The following is a 24960-nucleotide window of genomic DNA, read 5'->3' as shown; positions in this document are numbered from 1 at the left end:
GTATTTTGACAAAAGTTACCGGAAGTCCCACGCGAGTCATTTGAGATTTGAGTAAGCCAGCAGGTACTGACTTACGGAGGAATTGTCGTCTGCGTTATACGGACCACCAGGCGGTCGACAGGCCGCCTCCAAATCTAGCCTAGGGAGTTGGGTCAAGACAAGCAGGCAACAGTAGTGCAGGCCATGGGTGCAACGGCCATTGGACATGGGCCCTGCAGGCCATGTGGTGTTTTAGCCTCTTAGTTTCTGCGGTGTGGGGTTCAACTGCACGCTAGTGGACGCCTTTTCTTTCGCGAGACTGCACGTCGGGGGAATTTAGGATCGCGGTCGTGGGAGACATGCCGTCGCTCAAAGAGGTATAGGTAAGAGAGGGTGGACGCTATTCTGTTCCGCCAGAGGTGCAAGAGCCCTGTCAGTTGTGTTCCAAGAATAAACAAAAGATGCGAGTGCAAGAAGACGTGGCATGTGGTTGCAGCGGTCCAGGAAAGGAATGCTCCGGTGCAACCTGCGGCTGAAAAACGTTTTACGATTCGTCCGTGGCATGAGCGATCACATATCTGGAGCGACGCGCTCTAGTAACTAACTCTAGCGCCACCATCAAGACTTAGAGTGATTGTCGAATCGCCCTTCAGATCAAGGCGACGGTGGCTTAGCATGAAGCAAGTACTGGTTTTGATGGCGGTGGCAGCGGCAGCGACAGATGGGGAAGTCGTCCATAAACGGCATTATGCAAATGATCAGTGGGAAATGAATTTCCACGGTTGGGAGACCCCTGAACTTTAACAACCTGCTTGCGGAAGGTTTTGCTGACTTCCTCTTGGGGCGAGAAGGGCGTTCGTTGGTCTCGGCAGCGAGGCGTTTTACGGAACTACCAGTTTGCAGGAGACTAGGGTCATTGTGCCAGCTGCTCTGTTTCTCTCCGCTCCAAGGTCATCAATGGCTGCAACCCTCTATTGTATGCCAAATAGTCTGATCAGGTCAGGACAGCTTTTGACCTTGGGCCCCGAAGCTGAATCTTAAAGACGAGTCACAGTGTGTGACTGGTGGTTGCTCAGTGTGGTTCCGGCCAGTGTTGGAACTGGGATTTGGAGGAGGCGAGACAATAACAATCAATACAGGTTGACAAAAGGTGTCCGTGAAGTCGAATTTACGGGTGCAGCGGTAGCAAATTCAAGTCCACAGTCCGCACATACTCGGAAGGTGTTTGCTGTATGGAAATGTGTCGTATCATGGACACACAATGGCGGCGCTGTTGCAAGCATGACGTTGATGCGGGCCATTACGGGACGATGAGCGGCAGGTTCATCACTCGACAGGCCTTATGGAAAGAAGAAAAAAGAACCCAGAAGGAAAGGAGGGAAGACTGAAACAATGTCACCCAATACGGCAAGGCGTCTGAATCGGACCAGCAGACCGGATAGGACTGAATCCGGCAGGACCGGGGGCACACAAGTGGATTTGGCAATGAGAAGGGGGAATAAAGGCAGAACGGCCACTGGGTAGAGGAACAGAGGGCTTGGCGTGCCGCTCCCATTGTCACTCATATGGATTTGTTGACTGTCAAGTCACCCCACCCTAAGCTCCTCATCTTACAGCTGTCACTGCAGGTGAGTCGTGCGGTGGGGTTGGCTGAAAGGCGAAGGCCGTGGATCATAAGTGACTTATTTTAGGTAAGTTGAATGTTTTGTCTTGAGGCTCAGACGCCAACCGTTGTGGAATATCTTGACCGGGCTTGATAGAGACATTTTGCCCACTGAGACTGCTCGAGTTCCCCGACAAAGAGGTTCACTACCTATTCAACCAAACTTTGTCAGTCACTTGTAATTTGTTACCTGGGAGAGGTAAAATGTAACTATGACTATCTTGGCCCCCAATGCCAACCATCGCGTATCCCAGTTCCTCGCAAAGTGTCATTCCCCGTTCGGTTCCCTTGATCGACAAACCTAGCGTCGACAGGGACGGACTGGCACACGAGAGCATCAAATCCATATTGCACTCACACATTCCCGTCATCCCTCGCAACAGACAAACACCTCAAACACCGCCATTGTTGGCCTCATATCAAACATCTTCTATACATACGTGTACTAGTGCAGCAGTTGGGATATCTAGCAGAGACTACTGGTACTGCGAGCACGCACCTACGTTCCTCGCCCGATCCTGGCTTATTATTGACCACAGACCTGCTCACCGCAGCACCCCGATTCTTGCAGACCATACTATGTTCTTCCCCTGCGTGCCTTCCTTGCCTCGCCTTCCTACTGCACGTTCAGAGGTGGCTTACCTTGGAGAGGCAGGTACACCGGCTCAGTTGGTGTCAGCCCATGGAAGTTTTTCAGAGACGACAGACAACACAGCATCCAAGCAGCCCACAGTCCTTGCGCCTTCCCCCCCCCCCCCCCCCCCCAGCACTGCTCTAATCAGGGACCCCCCTCCCTTTACCCCTACCCCTGGCTTACCCCACCACCTGGGCGCGCCCCAAGCACTGGCCTCAAACAGGGGACAATCCCCGAGGCAGGAGCCCAGGAGAGACTTATCCAATGAAAGAGAGAATAGAGAGAAGATTGGGAGAGATGGAATGGTTCTGTCCGTCCTTTCCATTCATTGTTCTTGATGACATCCGTCCGACCTTTCCTGCCTCTGTGTTTGTTACTGCCCGTTGCTACTTGCCTCTACCACTGCCATTGCTACCGTGGCCGTTGCTGTTGCTGTTACTGTTACTGTTACTGCTGCTGCCCTTGACCCAGTTCTTTTTTTCCCCTCCTCTTTTTTCCTTACAAAATTCCCACCATTTTGGCCCATCCTCTGCTCCTGCCAACTGGATTGAGTTTTCATGTTTTCATCCACTACTATCCTAATAGGGGCCGTAGCCTTCCCTCAACTGGGGATCATCACTGTATCCTAGACACGTTATATGCACCATTGACGCCGCTCCAATGGTCCGTATCCTCCTAGTCGTGCATGCATGCTTGTTTCATCGCGCTAGCAATCTGCATCTGCCTCTGCATTCTGTCCCTCCCCATTCGTATCTGAGGCCCGCTGTCCGTCTCGTTCAGTCGCCTTTTTTGTGCAGAGTATTCCTTGCAACTCTTACATAGGACCCGACCCCTTGTCAACCATGTCGTGCTGTACCTGGAGTACCTTGCTCTACTTGCGCTGAGCCGATTCAGATGCCGCGCTTTTCCTTACATGCCACGGCTTTCCCTTTTCTCCCGCCCTACCTCTCTTTTTGTTTCTTTTCTTCTCACTCGATGCCGCGTCGTCTGTCGTTGGAGAGACTAAGAGAAATAGTCCTTCTTGTCGCCGCCGCCGCCGCCCCCAACTCTTCACTTCTTCTTCTCCTCCCCGCCTTGCTTGAAGTTACATCTGCGGATACATAGTCCATCGCTCACACGTTCCTTGCACCTTCCCGTCAATATTCGATTTCTTTAATTGTATAATTCAAACCTCTCTCCCATCACACATCACCCTATCCTCCCCCTCCCACACCTCGACGTCGACCATACCTTGCCTTAGCGGCACGCTACCGCCCGTTCTAATCAACGTGCACCTCTGGCCGCCTCGTCAGCCTGTCGCAGAGCTGGCCGGGTGCTCCTTTGATACATGACGCATATGCTGCTAGGGTCCCCCTTCTTGGTGGCATAACTCATCTTCCAATCCTCGGACCCGTCGTGGGTTACTCCTTTATTCGCCTCGCCCCTCGTGCGTTGATTGATCACCGACCGACCAACCTCTGTCTGACGTCTCGCACCGCCGCGGCTGTCCACGGCCATTGCTTCCTCCCCAATCCCCGACAAGCCCACACGACGGGCGGCATTGCTGGACATATGCACCATGAATCAGGTTCCAGCATAGATCATCTTCTGGCCTAGACTCTGGGCGTCCGATCAAGATTCCCAGCACTGACTGGACTGGGCTGGATCACCCAGACGAATCGTCACGGCGCGGCACCGGACATCACCCGTTTCTTGGGTCCTCATTAGCATTGTCTCTGCCCCTCCTGATCATTTCCCGCCCAAGCCTCATTCTCATGGCTTACACTGGTCTGGTCGACAAACATATACACCACTCCTTCCCCGGCGTCCTCTTTCACACTCGTTCTAGCCCTCAGCCTCACCAGCCGCAAAATCGCACCTAGGTCAGCTCCCAAAGAAGTCATGGGCCTTTTCAAGTCGGCCAACTCCCCTGCCCCTAGCGCCTCCAACCGTTCCATGACGGGACAGTCCATTCGGGGCAAAATATCAGGTCCAATCCCCATCCCAAATCCTGTCGACGACGAATTTCCAATGCGCAACCCAGGCACCGGTATCGCTACGCCTGTGACTGGGGGCGACATGAGAGAACAGCAAATGCATCCGCCACAGGTCGATCCCGCGGCGAGGTCGACTGTTTCAGTCCCCCGACCCGAAGTCTTACAGCCGCCGAGGACAGACTCCGTAGTAGCCCCCTCCGGATCCGGCTCTACTTCAACATCGTCACCAACGTCCGCCACACATGCCCACTCCAACTCTCCGCAGTCGCAGAGAAGGACGAACGCTTCTAGTAATCTGAGGTACTCTGTAGTGAGCGCATCGTCTGAACAGACGGGTGCGAGCAAGGATAGGCCTCAACGCAAAAAGTCTACTTTGCGCGGCGCATTGGGAAAGCTATTCGGTCGTAAAAAGAAGAATGGCAGCCAGAGTTCACACGATTCCCAGCGCGTATCGACGTACAACCCCACGAACCAGAACCAGAAACAGCACAAGAGCGTAAGTTTCGGCTGCGGCTGCTCCCGTCCCACGAGAGTTTTTTTTTTTTCTCTCCCTCGTATCTCGGCTAAGAAACTGACTGTAAATCTCCAGGACCTTTCTGCGTTGAACCGGGCCAAAGAGTCCGAACCAAAGAGATCGGCATCGCTGCCGATCACAGAATATGACAGAGCATTGAGGTCTCATTCTATCGGACCCGATGATATCACTGCAATTGAAAGTGCACGCAACTCGATCAATGTCGACACAGTACAGTCGAGTCGCAAGCGAGCCGCAACATCAACAATCAGCCAAATATATTCGGCTCCATTCAGGCATCGCGAGGGCGAATTGGCGGGTCTCTCACCTCGTCCCGCAAGTACCCATGTACGCGGTAGCCGACTATTCCACTCCGATGACGACGATCCTGAAGAAATCGGGCGCGCAATCACGAGTGATGTTGGACACAAACGGCGATCTAGAAGTCTGAGCGGAATCAACAACCCTGAAATCCGAGCGGATCTTCGACGGCGGAGTGATGAAATCCGGTACTGGCGACAGAGTTACAACCAGGCGACTATTGCAGCGCCTGCTTTAACTAATCTTCCAGATCACGATAATCAATACACTGAGGTCGCACCAATGGACATGCCAGAGTCTCCAGTTTCGCCAATAGAACAGGCCCAGGCACACACGCACACACCGCCTCAGCCGTTTTCTTTTGGCAGTCTGACTCATCTCAATGTCATGGCGGGTATGAAGATAACCCAGGCAGCGAGTATCGAGACGCGCATTGAGACGTTGGAGGGTAGGATGCAAAGGATGGAGGACATTGTCGCTCAACTATGCAACTCTGTGCCGGGGTTGCAAGTGCGCATCAACCAGCCAGATCGAACTGCTCCACCCGTTCCAGGTCCCAATGCATCCTCGTATAACAGCACGTCTGTGAATACCGTACTCCAGCAGGTTTCCCATCCGGAGGGACCCGGTTCTAGGAACACTAACTCGGCGCATTCTAAAGAGTCTCACACATCCTTCGGCGAGACTCCTACATACGTTGGTTCCCTTCACCTCCCCGCATCAATACACCGACCAACCTCAACATCGACCATCCGGGGCGTCAGTAGCTTGCCGGCTCTGTCCCGAATGGAAACCGGTCGAGCGACAGAGCTATTCACAGCAGATCACTACACGATGCTCTTGGCACTTCTTGAGACGGAAAGAGCTTCCAGGCAGGCTCTTGAGTCTCAAGTAAAGAAATTGACGAGGCGCATTAACATGATTTCTGGGCCAACCGGTAACGGCCGTCTGTCTCTGCAGATGGAGCCGCCCCCGACAGCCAAATCATTCGGTAGTGTGTCGGCCTTTGACCGCGATTCATCAGACGATGACGACGCCGCGTTGAGGGATAGACGCTACCTGGCGGAAGATTCGGGGGTTGGTACTGGTGTCGGAGACGATGATTCTTACTCAGAGGTATTTGCTACTCCGAAAGAAGAACAGCCATACAGCTATGGAGCATTTGGGGAAGAATTGCGGGAGGAGGACGAGGATCCGCAGCGTAAGAAGGCAGCCAGGACATTGTCCTTAAGCCAGATGACGTTAGGGAAGAAGCCGTCGAGGACAAGAGTATAAAGTTATCTCGGTCGGTGGCAGTTCTCTGATGTGTCGTTTTCCTTTTTGAGGTTTCTCATTATACCCCGCGAGATGCTCTCCCATTCACGAGACGATGACGATGCTCTTTTCTCGGCAGCTGTTGAGTTGAAAACTGGCTCTCGTCTTGGCGATTCGTCACTGATACCTCGTGGGATTTCCAGCGGAATCAGCATTATTGCGGTAGCGAAGTATTTTTTTCTCATCTTTTTTGGTCTTAATTGTTGTTCTTTGCTATATATAACTACCCATTTCCGTTCTTGACGATGTAGTTGGGACTGTCTTGATGGGATACATCCCTATGACGTGGATTTCTTTTTCTTGGGTTTCAAAATTTGCTTCTTTGGCTGTCCAGGCAATCCTGCGTGATTGTCAACTTGCGGAGTCTGTCAACAGGCATTGCAGTGCGTATCGTCATTTCCGCGTTTTCATGGGGTAGCGGGAGCGTCAGTGATTGTGTCAGATGGAGTGCCAATTTGCGACGGTTTACGGACACCGATGTCTCGGTACCAACTTAGGCATGAAGGAAGCATAATAGCTAGGCAGATAGCCTCACCTGCCCAAGGGTGTGTCTGTGTATAATATCATGAATATGTTACTACTTACTGGTTTATGGAAGTGGGACAATGTATGTTACCAAATGGCGAACGGCATCATTGTCTCCGTTTTTTCATGTGAAAGATTCTTATCCTCATATGAATCGTTGTTTTGTTATATTGATGAGGTGAACAATCTGATTTCGTTTATCGAGTGGTTGTGCAAGCATCATATCCTGGAGGCCAAATATTAGTGGGCAGAAAAACAAGACTAGGGACGATGTTGCCCAGTGCTAATCTCCGGGTTGTCATCTCGGGGAAGAGCCAGAATGTTTCGAGAATAAATATCGGTCCCAGCCACCCATACCGTCAGCCTACCTTCTGGAATGGGGAACGGGGAAACCTAGTAGAGGTAGTAGGACTAGTTTTCAAGCATCTGCGTCCTCTAGACCCGCCATGCCTGGTTAATTGTTCGTCTTCCCGAATCGCCCGACGAAAGCCGTCTCATGGCATATGCAGCACAACAGCAGGAGACGGTGACTTGGATACCCTACGGATAAGGATATCAAGTGCTGAGCGCGCCCGCAACAACAACCGAGTCAACCTGTACCCACAACTCCACAACAGATAACGCACCCGTCGAATTGGGTGAACCTACGTAAGCAGAACTCTGCCTGCTGTCAACCATTGAGACGACACAGAGATATGTAGGTAATCTGCCACGCACAAACAAACTATCCCGCGCGAACGGCCTCCCGCGACATAATCCCAAGGTACGCACATACCAACTCCCACCCCCAGACCAGCCTCTCCGCAGATTCTTTGTGGTAGAAGCGCAACTTTGCACCCTTTTTTTTTTTTTCCTTTTACCCCTCCGTCCCGTCGCCACCAACCAACCCCTCGTCTGCGTGCGGCAGATCTCTCTTCTCCTTTACCTAATACGTCTTGGTCCCTGACGACAGACGAGTGTATGGGCCCTCATTAACAGAGCTTCCTTCCCACAGACACGACCCCGGAGCTTCCCCCTTCTTGCGATTCAAAAGCTCGCATACTAATTGCGACGCCACTTCTTCCGCCCTTATCGCATTCTTTTCATCCACACTTCAAGCCTCCCAAAAACCGTCAAGATGGCCGGCTGGGTGGATTGGTCCAAGAACACCCAATCCAAAAACTATCGTGGTTCAAACTCGTTTGCGACGTTCATGATCATCGGCCGTATGTTCTCTACTTCCCCTTTCCCCTCCTTGCGTTCAAGACCGAACACTGACACCCCGTCACAGCCACCTGCTTCTTCCTCGGCATTCTCTTCGCAAGCTTCCCTTACGACTTCCCCCTCCTCTGGACCTCCGCGCCGGTTCCCGAGTCCTTCTACTCCCACCTCGAAACCCACCTGAAGTTTATGCACCAGTCCCCGCCGCTGATCGGCCGCCTTCTCAACATCATCGTCTTCACCGGTTTCCTTGGCTTCTTCATCAAGCTCTTCCGCCCCTCGGAGGCCAATGTCCTCTTCGATGGCGCCTCATTGGTTTTGTATCTGATCGGCGTGGGTGTCTATATCACCAACATCGTCAAGGGATTGCGCTCTGTAAGCGCCGGCATCTGGGACGACCCCAACTGGCAGGAAAACACCAACGCTGGCGGCGAGAATGGCGAGATCATCCTGGGTAAGGAGGACTCTCTGAAGGTCCTGGCGGCCAGCAACACCATCCTCGCGCTGGTGCTCGTCGGTGTTCTCGTGCTGCAAGCGGGACAATGGTATGCTGAGCGCAAGGACCGCGAGGACTTTGACAAGCTCGAGGAGGAGTCTAAGAAGAGCTCTACGGCGTCGAAGAAGAAGCAGTAAAGAGGGGGGGGGGGGGGGGGGGGGGGGTTTCTCGATTGTGCCGTGTGCGTACGCCGCGCAGACGGCCTCGAGTTGGAAGCGAAGGGAGGTACCCCCGCGGGGAAAAAAAGAAGAAGGGAATGGATCGCATTTCTGGGTGTTTTGATGCGGAATTGCTTTTCCCCCCCTTGGGCGTGGAAATGTAGTGACGATTATCTGTCATGAATGCGATATTGTGCGCATCAGTGTGCGCATCAGTTAGGCGAAAATATCTTGGCGTAGCACATTATCATCATTGAATATATCATGTCTAACGTCTTTTGTATTTCTGGGTTGACCCACCCATGTTCGGACAAGATACTAACGACAAGCAACGAATTCTTTTTCTTCTTCTTCTTCTTCTTCTTCTTCTTCTTCCATATGACGACCGATTGCCATCTTCCTAGGCGGTGTCTACTTTCTCATCTCATGTTTTCTCTTTCCTCACAAACTCAATACGTGTAAAAGTCTACATCTACTCCAGCTTGAGCTGCTCAAACTGCTTGATCGTTCCCTCGAAACCTCTGACCTCAGACTCGAGGTCAACGAGCTTCTGCTTATCAACCTTTTGGACGGCCTCGGCGACCTTCTCCTGGTAGATGGGGTCCTCGAGCACCTTGCGCTGCTTTTCAATGTTGGAGCGGGCCTTGTCGAGCTTCTTCTGGGCCTTCTCAATCTCGGCGTCGAGGTCGACGCGACCCTTGACGTGGAGGTAGACAGAGGCGGACGACGCAACGGGGAAGGCGACGCAGCCGGCAGGGCGGGCGGCGTCGGGACCGAGAATGTCAATGCCAGTGACACCCTTGCCGCTGAGAGACTTGATGGAAGCGACCTGCTCCTCAATGGTGGTCTTCGACGTGGCGTCGTGAGCCTGGATGATGACTGCCATGTGTTAGCAACTGATGGTGAGAACCTGAGAGACAACTTACTTCTGGACTCTTCCTTCTGGGCGTACTCGCTCATGAGCGATCTCGAGCCGCGAGAGCATCCCAGAACAAGCTCGTAAGCGGCCTCGGACTTGGGGTCGTCGAACTTGGCGTTGTAGACGGGGTAGCTGGCGATCATGATAGACTTGGTCTTGTCGTCGGGGCGGCGGGGCAGGCGCTGCCACAGCTCCTCAGTGAGGTAGGGGGTGAAGGGGTGGATCATGGTGAGCGCACCCTCGATGGCGGTGTACAGGGTCTGGATAGCGCTGTTTCTCTCCTCCTCGGTACCGTCCTGGATGATGGTCTTGCTGTTTTCAATGTAGACGTCACAAAGGTGGTTCAGGATGTACTGGTAGACAATACCGGTGGCATGCTGGAACTCACGCTCGCCGAGGGCGGTGTTGATGTCCTTGGCAGCGCTGTTGAGCTTGTGGAGGATCCAGCGCTCGGCGAGCGTCTTACCGACGGCAGGCTCCTTGAGAGGAACGAAGTCCTCGGGGAGCTTTCCGAGAACGTACTTGGACGCCTGCCAAATCTTGTTGCAGAACTTTCTCCAGCCAGTCATGACCTTGACATCAAAGTTGACATCACCGCTCGTAGACGTAAGGGCAGCCATGGTGAAACGCAGACTGTCGGCACCGTTGCGGGGCAGACCGTCAGGGAAGGCCGACTTCTGGTACTTCTCGGCCTTCTGAACTTCACTTGGGTGAAGGTTGCCGACGCGGAGCTTGGCGTGGAGGTCAGGCAGAGAGATACCCGAAATGGCATCCAAGGGGTCGATAACGTTACCCAAACTCTTACTCATTTTGCGACCTTCAGAGTCACGGACGAGACTGTGGCAGTACACCTCGGTGAACGGGACCTGGCCGGTAAGCTTGATACCAAGCATGACCATTCTGGCAATCCAGAAGAAAAGAATATCCCAACCGGTCTCAAGAACGGAGGTGGGGTAAAGCTCCTCCAGATCTTGAGTCTTCGTAGGCCAGCCCAGAGTGGAGAAAGGCCAGAGACCGGAGGAGAACCAGGTATCCAGAACGTCTTCGTCCTGCTCAAGGGTGAAGGTCTTGCCGGGGAGGGCAGCCTTGGCCTTGGCCTCGGCTTCCTCGCGGGTCTTGCCGGCAAACCATCGCTTGCTGTCCAGGGAATCGGTCTTCTCACCCTCAACCTTGGCCAGATAGACGGGGCAGCGGTGGCCCCACCAGAGCTGACGAGAGATGCACCAATCATTGATATTCGACATCCAGGCGTAGAAGCTGCGCTCAGACGACTCGGGACGGATCTTGATTCTGCCATCCTTGACGGCAGCAACGGCGTCATCAGCCATGCTGCGCATGCTCATGTACCACTGGGGCTTCAGAAGAGGCTCGATAATATCCTTGGACCGTTCGCACAGGGGAATGGTCATGGCGTTGTCCTTCTTGTCAACGTAGAGACCGAGCTGTTTGAGCTCATCCTGGATGGCGTAACGGACATCGAATCTCTTCTGGCCCTGGTACTTGCCACCGTTCTCGTTGATGTTTCCATCGTCGGTGAGGATGTTGATGAACTCCAGGCCGTGCTTTTGGCCGAGGTTAAAATCGTTAGGGTCGTGAGCGGGGGTCAGCTTGACGGCACCAGTACCGAACTCTCTGTCGACGTAGGTGTCGGCAACAATGGGCAGCAGACGACCCTCAATAATGGGGTGTCTAGCCTTCTTGCCAACAAGGTGGGTGTATCGGGGATCCTCGGGGTGGACTGCGATACCAGAGTCACCAAGCATAGTCTCGATACGGGTGGTGGCAACCTCAATGGTCTCATCGGAGCCCTCAATGGGATACTTGAAGTGAATGATGACACCAAACTCGATCTTCTTGTCGTAGCCGGGAACTTCAAGGAGTGTCCTGCCAGTCAAATCCTTGTTAACGACCTCGAGGTTTGACAAGGCAGTGGTAAGACGAGAAGACCAGTTCACAAGTCTGTTGGCGCGGTAGATGGTACCCTCCTCGAAGAGTCTGACGAAGGTCTCGGCAACGGCAGCGGACAGGTTCGCGTCCATGGTGAAGGCCTCACGGCTCCAGTCGAAGCTTCCTCCCATCTTTCGGAGAGCAGCGTTGATCTTGTCGTGATACTCACCCTTCCAGGCCCAGACCTTCTTGATAAAGTCCTCACGGCCCAAGTCGTGGCGGGTCTTTCCTTCTCTTCTCCAGAGCATGTTCTCGACAACGCTCTGCGTAGAGATACCGGCGTGATCGCAACCAGGGATCCACAAGGTTGTCTTGCCCAACATGCGGTTCCACCGAATCATGATATCCTGGAGAGAATCACCAAGGGCGTGACCAAGATGCAGAGCACCAGTCACGTTCGGTGGGGGGTGAGCGACAACAAATTTGCCAGCGGGCTTGACCTTGCCCTCGGCGGTGAACTCAGGCTCTGTCGATGTGTCAGCTAGAAAAATCTCGTAAGAAGGTGTGTGCCATACTGAAAAAGCCTTCCTTCTCCCACCAGTCATACCAGGCGCTCTCAACGGCCTCGGGGTGGTAGGCCTTGAAGTGAGGGTCCTCGAGGGACTTGAGGCGCTTCTTCTCTCCCTTCGGGGTATCTTCGACGTATTCGGGGATAGCCTCCTCCTCCTTCTTCTCAGCCTTGGCCTTCTTCTCCTTGTTCTTAGACGCAGGGGCGGCGGCAGCCTTCGCAGCCTGGGCGGCCTGCTTTTGTGCAAACTTTGCGGCCTTCTCGGCCTTCTTGCGCTCTTTCTCCAACTCCTTCTCAGTCTTCACCTTTGGAGGTGCGCCGGCGGCGGCGCCAGCGTCCTGGCCGGCGGCATGAGTGGCGGATGTCGCTGTGGCCTGAGCCTTGGTTTCGTTCGAGGCGGGAGGAGGCATTTCCTCCTTGAGGCCCTCGGTAGCGCCGACTGAAAGAGAGAAAGACATAGGGTTAGCTACAACAAGGTCGATTCATAGAACAATCAGGGTTGGCGGGAGGCATCGTGAGAATGTGGGGTGGGTGGAGGGGTTGCGCACTGGGGTTTCCGCGTCCGCTGTCGGTAGCCATGGTGGCACGTGTCTGAAGGAAAGGTCGAAGACGAAGACGAGCTGTTGGACGTGGACTGAGTATTGGAGGGCGCACACGGAGTGCTCGAAGAAATATTGTTCTGGACGTGGTGGATATTTTGGCGAAGAAGCCCGGAGAGGTGGGCTTCCGACTTTGTGTCTAAATACAAAAAAACTCCTAAGGACTTCCGATGAGGGGCAGGCACAATATGACTCGACGGTCTGCTTGCAGTACTTCTCGAATTTGACTCACAGGATTGGATGTCTACGGAGCGCATTGGAGGGGTCATGCCATGCAGCTAAAATCGGGCCTGAGCCAGACGCCTGCGTCTCCACTTTGCAGCCACAGTGCATCGGTAAGGGGCCTGGCTGGGCTGGCACGGTTTGTTCCCCAGAGTGCCATCTGCACCAACGAGCTCAAGCTCCAGCCACACCGTCCAATCATTGAAGTCATCAATCTATTCGTTTGTTAACTTTGGCTCTCTCATTGTCAACAAGTCAAGAGTTGTCCTCAGGTCTGCAGATCTCTCTTCACTCAGTTTTTCCTGTTATACAAGTCTCTTGCATTCCAATTGGATGGCATTATAATCGTTTGATCCAGCAGCGTTCTTGAGTGCTGAACTTTTTCAGACACTAATTTCCTGGGTGAAAACCTGGACGGCATCCAGGAGTGGTGAAGAGATGTACTCACCAAGGACTCTTTCACGGCTTAGCCACACCGCTGGCAGGCCCGTTTGGAAGAGGTGGTCTTCAAATTCAACTCGGTTCTCTATTCATAGCCAGGGAGAAAGCACCAAGGTATGACAAACCTGTCATGCAACTGAGTAACTCGCCATCTAACTAGTACGCGTGTAGGACGGCCTCATTCAAAGCGTCAACCAGAGAACGCAACAACTTGGCAGTAATAACCACTCAACCGGTAATGCACTCATTGTGTTGGCCTCTCGTAAATATGCTGCCTGGCTGCAGGATAAGCAGTTCATGTCAGCTCTGTTAGAGCCCTTCTCATCGACCAATCAAGATTCAAGCGAACTCAACGTCCTTGCCGCGGCGGTGGACGGACTCCAACCTCTCCAGCCTTTTGGTGACATCCCTCACGGTTTCTCTTTTTACCATGGTGCCCAGGATGTGACCTTGCCCAACTTGTGGCAAGGGAGCCCTCTGAAGCCTCAGCGCGACTCAAAGCTGCAAGCAGCCATCACCTTCAATCTTAACACTCTGAACCAGACTTCCTCAGTCACAGCTTGCACATTACCCCTCGCCAACACGATATTCCATAATGGACTACAGTCTACGCTTCTTGCAAGCCGTTGGCGCCGATCAGGGACGCACTTGGAACTCGACCACATCACTGAAAAACAGACACAAGAGGTCAACTTCTCACCAGAGTTTGCAGCCTCGAAGACTACTATAGAAGCGCCATTGGTTCCCATCACAGCCCCTCGGAAGATCCTAGCTGGTCTGGGGAACATCATTCGGCAAATCGAAGTTGACGGCAAGCCCACACCTGCCTCAAAGGAGCTCGAGACTGCTGTACAGGCACTCTACGACAGACGGATGAAGGAAGGGCATGAGTTCCCTCCTGGGCCTGTTGGCGTTTGGGCGGTGGTGATACCTCCTGCTGCCACCCAGGTTAGCGACCTGGAGCGCCTACAGGAGTGGTCAAACAGGCTACGCAAGGACAGCACTGCCGAGGACGAATGGAAGCAGACTCTAGACACGAAGAGATTTGTGCAGGGATTCTTAGGCCATGGCGCAAGAGTCTACAGAATCCGTAAGTCTTTTTTTTATTCTTTTCTTTCACGTGGAGCCACTATCGCATTCGAGAAGCTAATGACAACTTCAGTGAGCGGCGGCGGGGGATGGGGGAAAAAACAAGGCCTCCTCTCCTTGGACCCGGAGACAAAGTACTCATCATCAGACGAAGACGATCTTGACAGCTTCATCCGCTCCTTCTCCAGCCAGCTCGATGGAGCTATTCAAGGAGGCGTCGTCGCTCCTGGCTCGTACGTCCAGTACTTCGTCTCACCTCCCGCAACTGCCAAACCCGAGTTGCCGTCGGGCAAAGGCTCATTCACGAGTGTTTCTTTCGGTGTCTCAGAGAACGCCCTCGCAGAAGACCTGCCTTTGGCTGAGGGCCCATCGAACTGGACGATTGTTCCCGACCACTTTGGCGCCGTAACAAGTCATGGACTTTTTATTGCTTCCGGGGCAAGCAAATCGGGAGAACCCACCGAGTCTAAGCTTGATGCGCCGGATTCATGGATCGGTTACTCCAAGTGAGAAAGCATGACGGAGTATAATTGAGCGCCAAGCTCGTGTACTGTAACTTTGTAACATGACAAAATACCATCAATAATGACATGGACAGCAACACAACATTTGAGCGAAAGTTTATGATTTCTAAGAATTGCTGTTGGATTGAGCGTTTGCTTGCAATTCGTTGTCGTCCGTTGTGCCAATTACGTCTGGACGTGCGCGGCAATAACACCCCGGGAACTGACGCAGTTCTGTAACTTGCTATTCAGAGGGCTGCATGTGGATGCTCGCTCACTCGCCCAATTCCTTCAACCTCCACACAACTCACACATAATACCTCATCAACGCACAGTATCAGCACAGTCTTGAACAATCTGGCAAAGTAATCTAGTATGGCTTCCAACGGCATCTCACCTTCCAAAATTGGAGTCATCTCCATCGGCGACATGGGTGTCGGCATCGCCAAGTTACTCATCGCCAAAGGATTCCAGGTTGCAACCAACTGCAAGGGTCGAAGGTATTCATCACCCCGCCGGTTGAGTCACTTCAGACCTAACATACTCACAGCGAAGACACCATACAACGCGCGCGTGATGCAAAAGTTGAGCTTATAGACTCAGACTTTGACCTCGCATCTCAATGCGCTGCAATCCTTTCCGTCGTGCCTCCGCGCGACGCGGAGGCCACGGCCCAGCGCATCATCGACGCCCTTGATGGCACCTCCCGCAGCGTGCCGCTCTACTTCGTAGACATGAATGCCGTCGCGCCCTCGACCTGCAAATCCATTGCGGATTTGTTCTCGCGCTCTCGAGTCCCCGCCGTATTTATTGACGCTTGCATCATCGGCGCCCCGCCCCGCCCAAGATCCGCCCCCAACGCCGGCACCAACCTCTCCTCCTCGGCCCCGCAGACCGACGACAATGACGACTGGTCCGTCCCGGGTATGCCCATGTCTGGCCCTCACAATCTCGCCGATTTTCCCATCTCTTCTGGAGAAACAGAGAGCCTAGGTGCCCGCCTCAGTGCCGTGCTGGGCGGGAAGCACATCTCCCCCGAGATCGGAGCCGCGAGCGGGCTCAAGATGTGTTTCGCCTCCATGTCAAAGGGCTTCACTGCTATCGCGACACAAGCCTTTACCACAGCCTCCCGTATCGGTGTGTTAGATCACCTGCGCGAGGAGTTATCCACCAGGCTGCCAGCATATCTCCAGTTTGCCGAGAAAGGGGTTGTGACAATGCCGCCCAAGGCATACAGGTGGGTGCGTGAGATGGAGGAGATCAGTAAGACGCATGCCGAGGAAGGTGGATTTGGGCCAGAATTGTTCCTGGGGGCTGCTGGGGTATACAAAGCTGTCGAGGAGTCGCCGTTGGGAGCAGAGAAGATCGGTAAGAGGAAGCGAGGCACCACCGTCGATGATGTTGCGGCTGCTATCATCGAAGGGTTTGAAAGGAAGAAGAAGAAGACAGAGTAGGTAATAGATGTGGTTGGCAATAGCATCATAGATCAAGGGTGTTACAGTAAGGGCACAGGTAAGAGAAATAGTTGATGATGTATGAGAGATGCGAGGCCCAACAACTGGTTACGAATATGTTTCGTGCTTTCGGTCAGCACACAACGGTTGCGAGTGTGAAGGGGAGTCAAATGAGATCGTAGATAAATTTAATGCATTTTTATGCAAACCGACTACTCGACCTGCACCCAACGTCCCGTCGAAAACACCATCGTCGAAAACACCATATCTGGGCATCGTATCCGTTGCGTATGATGATCCTGAAACGCCTTGCACCATCACTCTAATGACCGACCCGCTCTTGAAGTAATTAAATCTTTTCTCCATATTAATACAATATACCCCATTACCCATTTCCAAGTCGATAGTAAAACATGCCATACGAATCGAAATACGCTATTGATCGTGACATATCACATGTGTTACAACACAGATAATGTCAAGTCCCCCATGATGGCAGCTTTGAGCTCAATCTCCACCTCTAGGTTCATCTTCAAGTCCACGATGAACCCGCGCTCGCCATCATTGAGAATGTCGCGCGGGTTTCTAGTTCGCACAGGCAGCGGTCTGTCGCCGTCATAGCCGGGACCAAACTCTGTACCGGGAGGCACAACAGAGCCTTCTTCAGACTTCTCAAGGATCGGTCCCCTCAAGGACAAATCCATCTCTGTGCGCGTCCTGATCGGACGACGCCGGATAGGCGGAGGACCCGAAGATGATGAGCTTGACGTCGTATCGGTGTCCGACGAATGAGATATATTTGATTCGCCAAGGTGCGGTATTCTCCTGGGCGCAGATCGTCGTACTGGCATCGCTGGCCGACGAGGCACCGGCTCAACTAGTTGCTCATCCTCTGATGGCATGGTCAGTGCCGGCGCCGGTCTTGGGTTTGATGATTGTTGTCGCCGTGAAGCTCCCAGCCTTGACTGCCTCGAGCCCGAGTTAATCTTGGGTAGTGATCGTGAAAAACGGCCAAGTTCTTCGACATCGCTTCCGCGTTCACGGTCTGAGCCCTCTGATGTAGACCTTGTCTCTACGAAGTCTGAAGACGGAGGGCGTGCAGATGGTCTCCTGCGCCTAGGCAAATGAGCGTTGGCTTGCTGTTGGTGCGTAGAGTTGTTGCGTGGTTGAGGCCTGGTGTTACTGTTGCTACTTGACGATGGCGAGGAGCCCTCCGTGTACTGGGCTGATTCCATCCCGTGTTGGGTAATGGCAATCTTCCCAGGGACTCAAACAACAAGGAGACGACGGAATAAGAGTTGGTTAAAAGATATTGTCCGGCCTCAAGACAAAACTGGTTGGCCAAACAATGCTAGAGGTAGCACGCAACGGTTGCGTATGTTGTGCAGATCCCAGAAAGTAAGATGTTAGAGCTTGGGAAGTTGAAACAAACCCTCGTGTCGCGCTCTCTTAGACGGATAGTTAGTTTAAGCGTTGATCGTCGTGCTCACGATTCAGTTGCGACAAGAGCAGCTGCAAAGAGGCGATAAGAGGGTAGGCAGTCCCTAAGACTGCCAATGGAGAGAGATATAAGTCGGAATTAATTCGAACGACTGTCATATTGTTGCATTGTCATCATCGTCGGTCCGTTTAGCGTCGCGGGCGAGAGAATAAATCGTCGGTGTCCCCGTTTCTTCTCGTGTTGTTTGTAGTTCAATGTCGACTCCCCATCTTTGTTGCAACGATTTCCAAGGTTTGGGATGACGGCAGAGGTGGAAGAGGCAAGGAGGCACATTGTCGTGGAGGGCGACGGGACTGGGGCCGGGGGGGTAAAGAGCACCTGCCGCAAGTACGGCGAGTGCAGCAGGTGGTGCATGCACCCTGACGTTGCAGGCCGGACGTGCGCTTGGCGGGGGACCTGGGGCGACTTTCCTTGGTTTTTGGGGAAAGTAGCCAAGTTGCATGTCACATGCACGGAGGGTCCTCCAAATCGGAAACTTGATTTTTTGGGGGGCGGCGGCTTAGTCGTGGAACTTCCCAAAGGGGCATGTCCCTTGTTTTTAACGACCTCAAGACAGGAAACTATGATTGTAATGCGCTGCCAGCTCGAGGCATGAATGCTGCATCCTCGTTATTATCCGGGATAGGAGAGTCCGATCTACAAAACCCAATAAGTAATATCGGCATGATAATCTTGGAATAGTTGGAAACCCGGACTGCCGGAGAGCACCCCGAGAAAGGGTCTAAATTCTTGATTGGTGCCCTGACCTTGACTTGCATGTTCCATATCTCAAAACTTGGTCGTTCGAAAAGAGTGGTTATTGTCAGCTTCTATCAGATCCAAGATGCTAATGGTGTGTACGTGAGCAAAGGGCATTCTGGATGGCTGGCTGCCACCACACAGGGTTTTTCCACCTTGGATGTTTGCTCCTGATTCATCCAGCAGGCCCAACTGTTTATCTCTGCACAAGTTCCACATAACAGTACGAGCAAAATTACTCAATCATGTCGATATCGTCAGTGGCGGGAGCAGCCGCAGCCGCAGCACTTGCGCCACCATTTGCCTGAGGCGCACTGTCATCGGCATTTCCTCCTCCAAAGTAGTCGGCCATCTCAGCATCCAACTCTTCCTGAGTCTTCCGGGCCCGGCCGTTTCTACCACTTCCTCCTCCACGGCCACCTTGGCCACCCTCCTGGTCTCGTCCTCCTTCTCTACGAGCTCCAGGTCTACGGCCGCCGCCGCCACCACCGCCACGCCGGCGGGGCATGGGACTCCGGGAGCGGGTTCCTGGGACGTATCTGTCAATTCCCTTGCTTGCAGCATCCTCGACGTCGTACTTTCGACCGGGTGACAAAGACCTCGACCTGCCTCCAGGGGCTGAGATCCGTTCGGAAAGAGGGCGACCCGGCATGACTGCTGAGTCGAAAGGGTTACGGGAACGGCCGCCTTGACCGCCTGTGACAAAGGACAACTTGATAGGTTGGCCTGAAGTAAGTTAGCCTGTTGGCCTGTTGGACATCTGAAGAGCAACGTCATGCGACTTTACCATTGGCATTGGCACCGTCAAACTCCTTGATCGCTTCCTGAGCGTCGTTTTGAGACTGCATCGTGACAAAAGCAACGCCTTCGGATCGTCCGGCGCGGTCGTATTTGAGGTCCAACTTCACGACAGGACCGATTCTATTAAACAGCTCCTATACCGACATTTAGTTCCGCCATGCGGCTGCATCACAGGTTGCCCATACCTCTAGGTCATCCGCCGTCAATTCATAATGTATGTTATCGACACGCAGCTTTGTGCTACTAGAATCCCTACCATAGTGTGTGAGTATCATTTTTGTGTATTGGATACGCGGAGTCTACCTGTGTTCTGGAGAACCGCGTCTTCGTCGGGGAGCCGGTGCGCGGCGGGAATCTGTCGGACTTTAGCCTTGAAGAGATGGCTTCGGAGCTTGTGCGAAATCATACCGTGCTCTTCGAATCGATCGTGAACCCATTCACTTTCAGTGCTTTAGCAGTCTGCAGGCGCGCCCGGGTTGTCTCGGACTTACCTGTCAAGGTTTCTAGGCTCGTCGCGGAAGGACTGCATCGCGGGGCGGCGACACCTGTTAGCTAAGTCCTACCAATTGACATGAAGCGGTCCCGGTCTTCAACAAGGCGTTCCACGCGGGCCGGCAGCTACGGGAGATCGGAGTCGACCGGGATAAGGAGGGAGGAGGGTCAATCAACCTGGTGGATGAGCTTGATGACCTACCACACGGGTGTCGGAGGGGGTCGCGTCGTACCTTTCTGACGCCATCGCGAGGGTAGTCCTGGCGTTCTCGTTCGCGCCTTCGAGGAGGGCCACCTCGGCGGTTGCGAGGGCCGTCTTTCTTCTGTTGATGTATCGAGTCAGTCCCATATTGGCATGTCGCGCGAGGGTGCAGGTGCCGGTACCTTTTCGGCGAGGATCTCGTCTAGGCTGCGGTCCATGTTGTCCGCCATGTTGAAAGCTTGAGAAACACAACTGCCTCAAGGAGTGAAAGGATACAGTAAGATGAAGCGAGCCGAAAATGCAATGCCTCAATGCTCGGCCTTGTGGATGGGAAGTTCTGTTGCAGAATTGATTGACAAACCCCAGAGCTAGGTACTGACACGGGCGGCTGAGCGCGGACTCTGGGCGGAGCAGCCGACAACCCACAACTGTGGCGCCATTGTGGGGGAGGATTCTCGGAATGTGTGGCTGGTGACCAGGACAGGTCCAATTGGACCTGAAGCATGTGGCACTTTCCGTGACGGGAACCTCACGCTTGAGAGGAGCCAACAAGTTCCTGAGAATAGCTCCTCCCCATAATAGAGCGTCTAACCTTAGTGGACTCCACTGCAGGTCTCAGGGGTCCGCTTAAGGGCCCCATAGTGCCCACCCAACTAATCAGGGCCATTTCCCCCTTCTGAGCCAGTCACAGCCTTAGCACCTCTTGTCAGCGCGCCCCGTCACACGCTGGTCGCAAGCTTATAGCGCTGTCTGGCCCTCAACTGTCAGCGCCCTGCGTGCTGAGGTAGATGATTCGGGCCGGAATTAGTCCTCGAGAGGACACGACGCTAAGCCTCTTTTGCAAACACAGTCCTGTAACTTTAGTGTAGAGCTGTCCTCCCCAATGCGCATCCCTTAATCGACTTGCTTGCCTGCCAACGTGGGAATCTCGTATCTGGCCAAATTTCTCGCTCCTTCCCGCCAGAGAGACACGAGAAGGAGCGCCTTTTCTCTCATTTTTTCCAATTTCAAGGCTCCCTTTTCTTTGGCTTCTCGATAAGAATTACAGACTCTTACATTCCACACGCGCCGGATCACTATTCTAAAATCCACCTCACTCCGTCGCCCTCAAAGGTCCCGCTGCGTGCGCCGAACGAAGCGAACCGCCGTCGACGACAGCCTTTGGACCTGCGAACAAGCTTTATGATTTCCGCGCAGTCCATCATCTCCGCGTGAGCACCACAGCACCCATGGCTCGCCCCATGGGGTCAGTTCGCTTGAAGAAGGCGAACCCAGTGACCCTTCTTCTTGGAACCGTCCTGTGTATTTTCATCATCATCTTCCTTGCCGGGCCCTCAAAGTCGACCAAGCCAGAGCCTGCCGGCACCGCTTCCCACCATCTTTCACCGCCCACGGCTCCGTATCGAAAGAAGTCCAAGTCTGACACGAGTCCGCCTCCCGTTGTCCGTTACAATCTCAACAATGTCACCATAACGGCCGACCCTATCGGTAACCGCGAGGCCGTTCTTATCCTGACTCCCATGGCTCGCTTCTATCAGGAGTACTGGGACAACCTATTGAACCTGAACTACCCCCACGACCTCATCTCGCTCGGCTTCATTCTACCCAAGACGAAGGAAGGCAACGCCGCAACGGCCGCGCTGCAGGAGCAGATCACCAAGACTCAGGATCAGGAGAAGAATCGTTTTAAGAGCATTGTCATCATGCGTCAGGACTTTGAGCCTGCTATCTCGTCCCAAGACGAGAGCGAGCGTCATAAGATGGAGAATCAGAAGATGAGACGAGCCGTCATGTCCAAGGCGCGCAACTCGCTTCTCTTCACTACACTAGGACCCCAGACCTCGTGGGTGCTATGGCTCGATGCCGATATCGTCGAGACACCGCCCTCTCTCATTCAGGACCTTGCATCCCATGACAAGCCTGTCATCGTACCCAATTGTTTCCAGCGTTTCTATAACGAAGAGACCAAGAAGATGGATGAGCGGCCTTACGACTTCAATAGTTGGCAGGACAGCGAGATTGCGCAGAAGATGGCGGAGACCATGGGCCGCGATGACATTCTCCTCGAAGGCTACAAAGACATGCCTACATACCGTGCCTTGATGGCTTATCTGGGTACCGATGACAACAACAAGAACATGGAGATACCGCTTGACGGCGTTGGCGGCACAGCACTGCTGGTCAAAGCCGACGTGCATCGCGACGGAGCCATGTTCCCTCCCTTTGCCTTCTATCACCTCATTGAAACAGAGGGTTTTGCCAAAATGGCAAAACGTTTAGGCTGGCAGCCGTTCGGACTCCCGAACTACAGAGTAAGCAACCATCTCAGAACCTCAATCGTGGCATTGGCTCGACCGCTGACAATTCGCAGGTCTACCATTACAATGAGTAATGACTAAGCGCCCATGAAGGGACGCCCAAAAAAAAAAAAAATCGCCCGCCACTATTTCCTCCTAAGGTGCTAGTGGGACAGTCACATACATTCATTCCTCCTTTTCAGCCGCTGCCGACAAGTACATGGCGGCGGCGGCGGCATCACGAATTTACGCGCGGGCCTTGGTCCATTGGAAACTTATGCCTTTTAGTGCAGATACCCCACTGTATCTTGCCAACATAATTGCATTCGAAATTTCGGAGGAAAGGGGCGAAAAAATTAAGAGATGGCGTTTTGTAGTATATTTTCCACATCACACACACAACAAACCATACACAAACATCTGATGGGGGCGATGACGGGTTCTGGCCAGGAGTAAGGGGATCAGCGGGATAAGCGGCCGCAGAGATAGCCTGGGAGCGATAGCAAAGGTGTGATGCGTCCGAAACATGTAAGAATAAACGAAGCGCCAGGGATCGAGAACGGCGGGGAAACGGACCATGGATTGTTCACAACAAACTTGCAGCATTTAGAAAGGAGTCCCTTTAATGTTTTGCTCCCCTCCTCGATAGGCTTCACTCAGTGTGATGCAGGCAGATTCAAGCATATTATTCCTTTATAAAAATGATGAGGGTGTGTCCCATTCAAGTGTTCGTTGCTATGATTACAATCTGACCGATGAGCATGTTAGCTTTCAAATTCTTCCCCCTCCCAAAAACCCGCGCACGCCGTCCCTTTCCCATGTACATTCAGAGTTGATGTTTGTTGAGAGAAAAGAAAAAAAAAATGACAATTAAAGCCTTTCCAAAACCGCAACCATCCCGCTTCCGATTATGCCGACCCATTTCCACCTTCCATCTCCCTTGCTGTTGTGTTTTCCTTGGCGCTCATCCTTCCTGCCTCCATTCCTAGGTAGGGCGGGTTGAAACTCCCCTTCTTCCCCCCCTACGTAGAGAATGGCCCCATCCTAATAAAGGCGGTCAAAAGCACGTCACGGGCCTTCGTACCGGCCATCATCATCACGACACCAGAACTCGACAAGGGCGCGGGTACCAAGGACGTCCCCGCCTCGCAGCAACGCCGCAACGTCCACATTGAGCGGCGAGTCCGTCTCCGGATATGCCAAAAGGGTGCGCACCGCGCGCACGCTCTCCAGGACGCTGTACGCCGGCGTCCAGGCGTCTTTGAGAAGGTCGAGACAGATCTCGCCTGTCTGCAAGGCAATGTTGGCGTGCACAACGGGCGTCACGAAGCGTATCGTCGGCGGTCGGAGGGGGTAGTCTGATGGGATCTGAATGTTAAGAAGCCAGCGGCCTTCTGTTTGACGGGACAATAAAAAACGTCAGCAAGAGGTCGCTATTTAGGCATATAGAGGGCAATGTAGCGATGACGGAAAAGGGGAGCGCCAAGAAGCTACTGAGGAGAAGGAGAACAGGAGGGTGTCCTCGTACCATCATATCCATTTCCAATTCCTCGACCGTTGATTACGGCTTCCCACGACAACAGATCCTCGTCGTCGACGGGCCCGAGCCTCTCAATCCCTCGCTCATCCTTCTGCTCTGCCCGCCACACGTCCAGCTCCTTGATGAGTCTCTTGATCGCACCGCGCCCGTCCGAGGATGATTTGGACTTCTTTTTCGCACCCGCCGCTGCGCCGGCCGGATTTGAAGTAGAATCGGGCAGATTCTGGATTCTCCAGGACATTTTTTGGGACGAGAGAAAACGCGGGGAAAGTGACAAAATGTTTCGGTAGAAGGAGAGTGACAGGAAAGCGAGCGAGAGCTTCACTCCTGTTTGTTGGCTTGCGGGGCCTGATTGTTCGGAAACGAGGAATTTTCGGTGTCACTCGGGTTCACGTGGCAGCCGTCGCGATCAAAGGGAGTTGAGGCTAGAGTATGTCAATGTTAGATCTTCGGATAAGTGCTCTGAAGGACACCTGAGCCCATACGTCAAGCAGATTGCCAGAAGCTGTAGCTGGGCTACGAGCGACATTACCCCAATGTGCCCTTACCAATTAGAGGTATGACGCGACAGGGTATGTGGGCCCCCACGGGTTCTACCGAGGCTCCTGACTGATGTTTGGGTCCAGTGTTTGGCCCCTGACCTGTGGGTGTTGCGTTTACTGCTACGTAGCGCGAAGGCAGGCTGGTGCTGATGGCAACGGTGGCAGCCATTCCTCTTAGTTTCAGTCCTGGTATCCAACTGCTCGAAGCAGGCGGTTGAAAAAAATGCATCTCGACTGAATGAAAATGGAACATTTCTCAGAAATATGTTCATTAATATTTGTCTACGTCGCGAATTGTGCCCATCTTCCATCGTCTAGAGGGCTAAAGCAGCTGACCAGCCAAAGAACTAAGAGGACACTGCAATCGTGCCTCGATTTGCCTGTT

At 53.4% G+C, this 24960-nt stretch overlaps 8 protein-coding genes across 8 annotated transcripts; 4 read left to right on the top strand and 4 right to left on the bottom strand.

Annotated features, from left to right (window-relative positions):
- Positions 1-4157: 4157 nt before the first annotated feature.
- On the top strand, positions 4158-6362 carry CTRU02_205597 (uncharacterized protein; the record flags this gene model as incomplete). Its single annotated transcript, XM_036727592.1, has 2 exons — positions 4158-4748; positions 4842-6362. The coding sequence occupies 2 exons, from the start codon at positions 4158-4160 to the stop codon at positions 6360-6362; spliced, it is 2112 nt and encodes a 703-aa protein (XP_036580548.1).
- A 1681-nt stretch (positions 6363-8043) lies between these two features.
- Positions 8044-8759, top strand: CTRU02_205596 (secretory component protein; the record flags this gene model as incomplete). Its single annotated transcript, XM_036727591.1, has 2 exons — positions 8044-8131; positions 8197-8759. 2 exons carry the CDS (start codon positions 8044-8046, stop codon positions 8757-8759), a joined length of 651 nt encoding a protein of 216 aa, XP_036580547.1.
- A 462-nt stretch (positions 8760-9221) lies between these two features.
- CTRU02_205595 (Valine-tRNA ligase, mitochondrial) lies at positions 9222-12733 on the bottom strand (the record flags this gene model as incomplete). Its single annotated transcript, XM_070204577.1, has 3 exons — positions 9222-12112; positions 12162-12593; positions 12703-12733. 3 exons carry the CDS (start codon positions 12731-12733, stop codon positions 9222-9224), a joined length of 3354 nt encoding a protein of 1117 aa, XP_070061681.1.
- Positions 12734-13713: 980 nt separating this feature from the next.
- CTRU02_205593 (uncharacterized protein) lies at positions 13714-16462 on the top strand (the record flags this gene model as incomplete). Its single annotated transcript, XM_036727588.2, has 4 exons — positions 13714-14506; positions 14579-15011; positions 15383-15508; positions 15559-16462. 4 exons carry the CDS (start codon positions 13714-13716, stop codon positions 16460-16462), a joined length of 2256 nt encoding a protein of 751 aa, XP_036580545.2.
- Positions 16463-16923: 461 nt separating this feature from the next.
- On the bottom strand, positions 16924-17697 carry CTRU02_205594 (uncharacterized protein; the record flags this gene model as incomplete). Its single annotated transcript, XM_036727589.1, has 1 exon — positions 16924-17697. One exon carries the CDS (start codon positions 17695-17697, stop codon positions 16924-16926), a length of 774 nt encoding a protein of 257 aa, XP_036580544.1.
- Positions 17698-18936: 1239 nt separating this feature from the next.
- CTRU02_205592 (RNA binding protein) lies at positions 18937-20426 on the bottom strand (the record flags this gene model as incomplete). Its single annotated transcript, XM_070204576.1, has 8 exons — positions 18937-19427; positions 19489-19636; positions 19688-19762; positions 19805-19857; positions 19911-19942; positions 19994-20061; positions 20228-20323; positions 20379-20426. The coding sequence occupies 8 exons, from the start codon at positions 20424-20426 to the stop codon at positions 18937-18939; spliced, it is 1011 nt and encodes a 336-aa protein (XP_070061680.1).
- A 999-nt stretch (positions 20427-21425) lies between these two features.
- CTRU02_205591 (mannan polymerase complexes mnn9 subunit) lies at positions 21426-22595 on the top strand (the record flags this gene model as incomplete). Its single annotated transcript, XM_070204575.1, has 1 exon — positions 21426-22595. One exon carries the CDS (start codon positions 21426-21428, stop codon positions 22593-22595), a length of 1170 nt encoding a protein of 389 aa, XP_070061679.1.
- Positions 22596-23561: 966 nt separating this feature from the next.
- On the bottom strand, positions 23562-24274 carry CTRU02_205590 (ubiquitin-conjugating enzyme; the record flags this gene model as incomplete). The annotated part of the gene is made up of 2 exons (XM_036727585.1): positions 23562-23887; positions 24022-24274. The coding sequence occupies 2 exons, from the start codon at positions 24272-24274 to the stop codon at positions 23562-23564; spliced, it is 579 nt and encodes a 192-aa protein (XP_036580541.1).
- Between the last annotated feature and the right edge of the window lie 686 nt (positions 24275-24960).

Source organism: Colletotrichum truncatum (assembly GCF_014235925.2).
Source record: "Colletotrichum truncatum strain CMES1059 chromosome Unknown Contig_0003, whole genome shotgun sequence".
Taxonomy (NCBI): Eukaryota; Fungi; Ascomycota; class Sordariomycetes; order Glomerellales; family Glomerellaceae; genus Colletotrichum; species Colletotrichum truncatum.
This window is presented reverse-complemented; position numbering and strand designations above follow the sequence as displayed.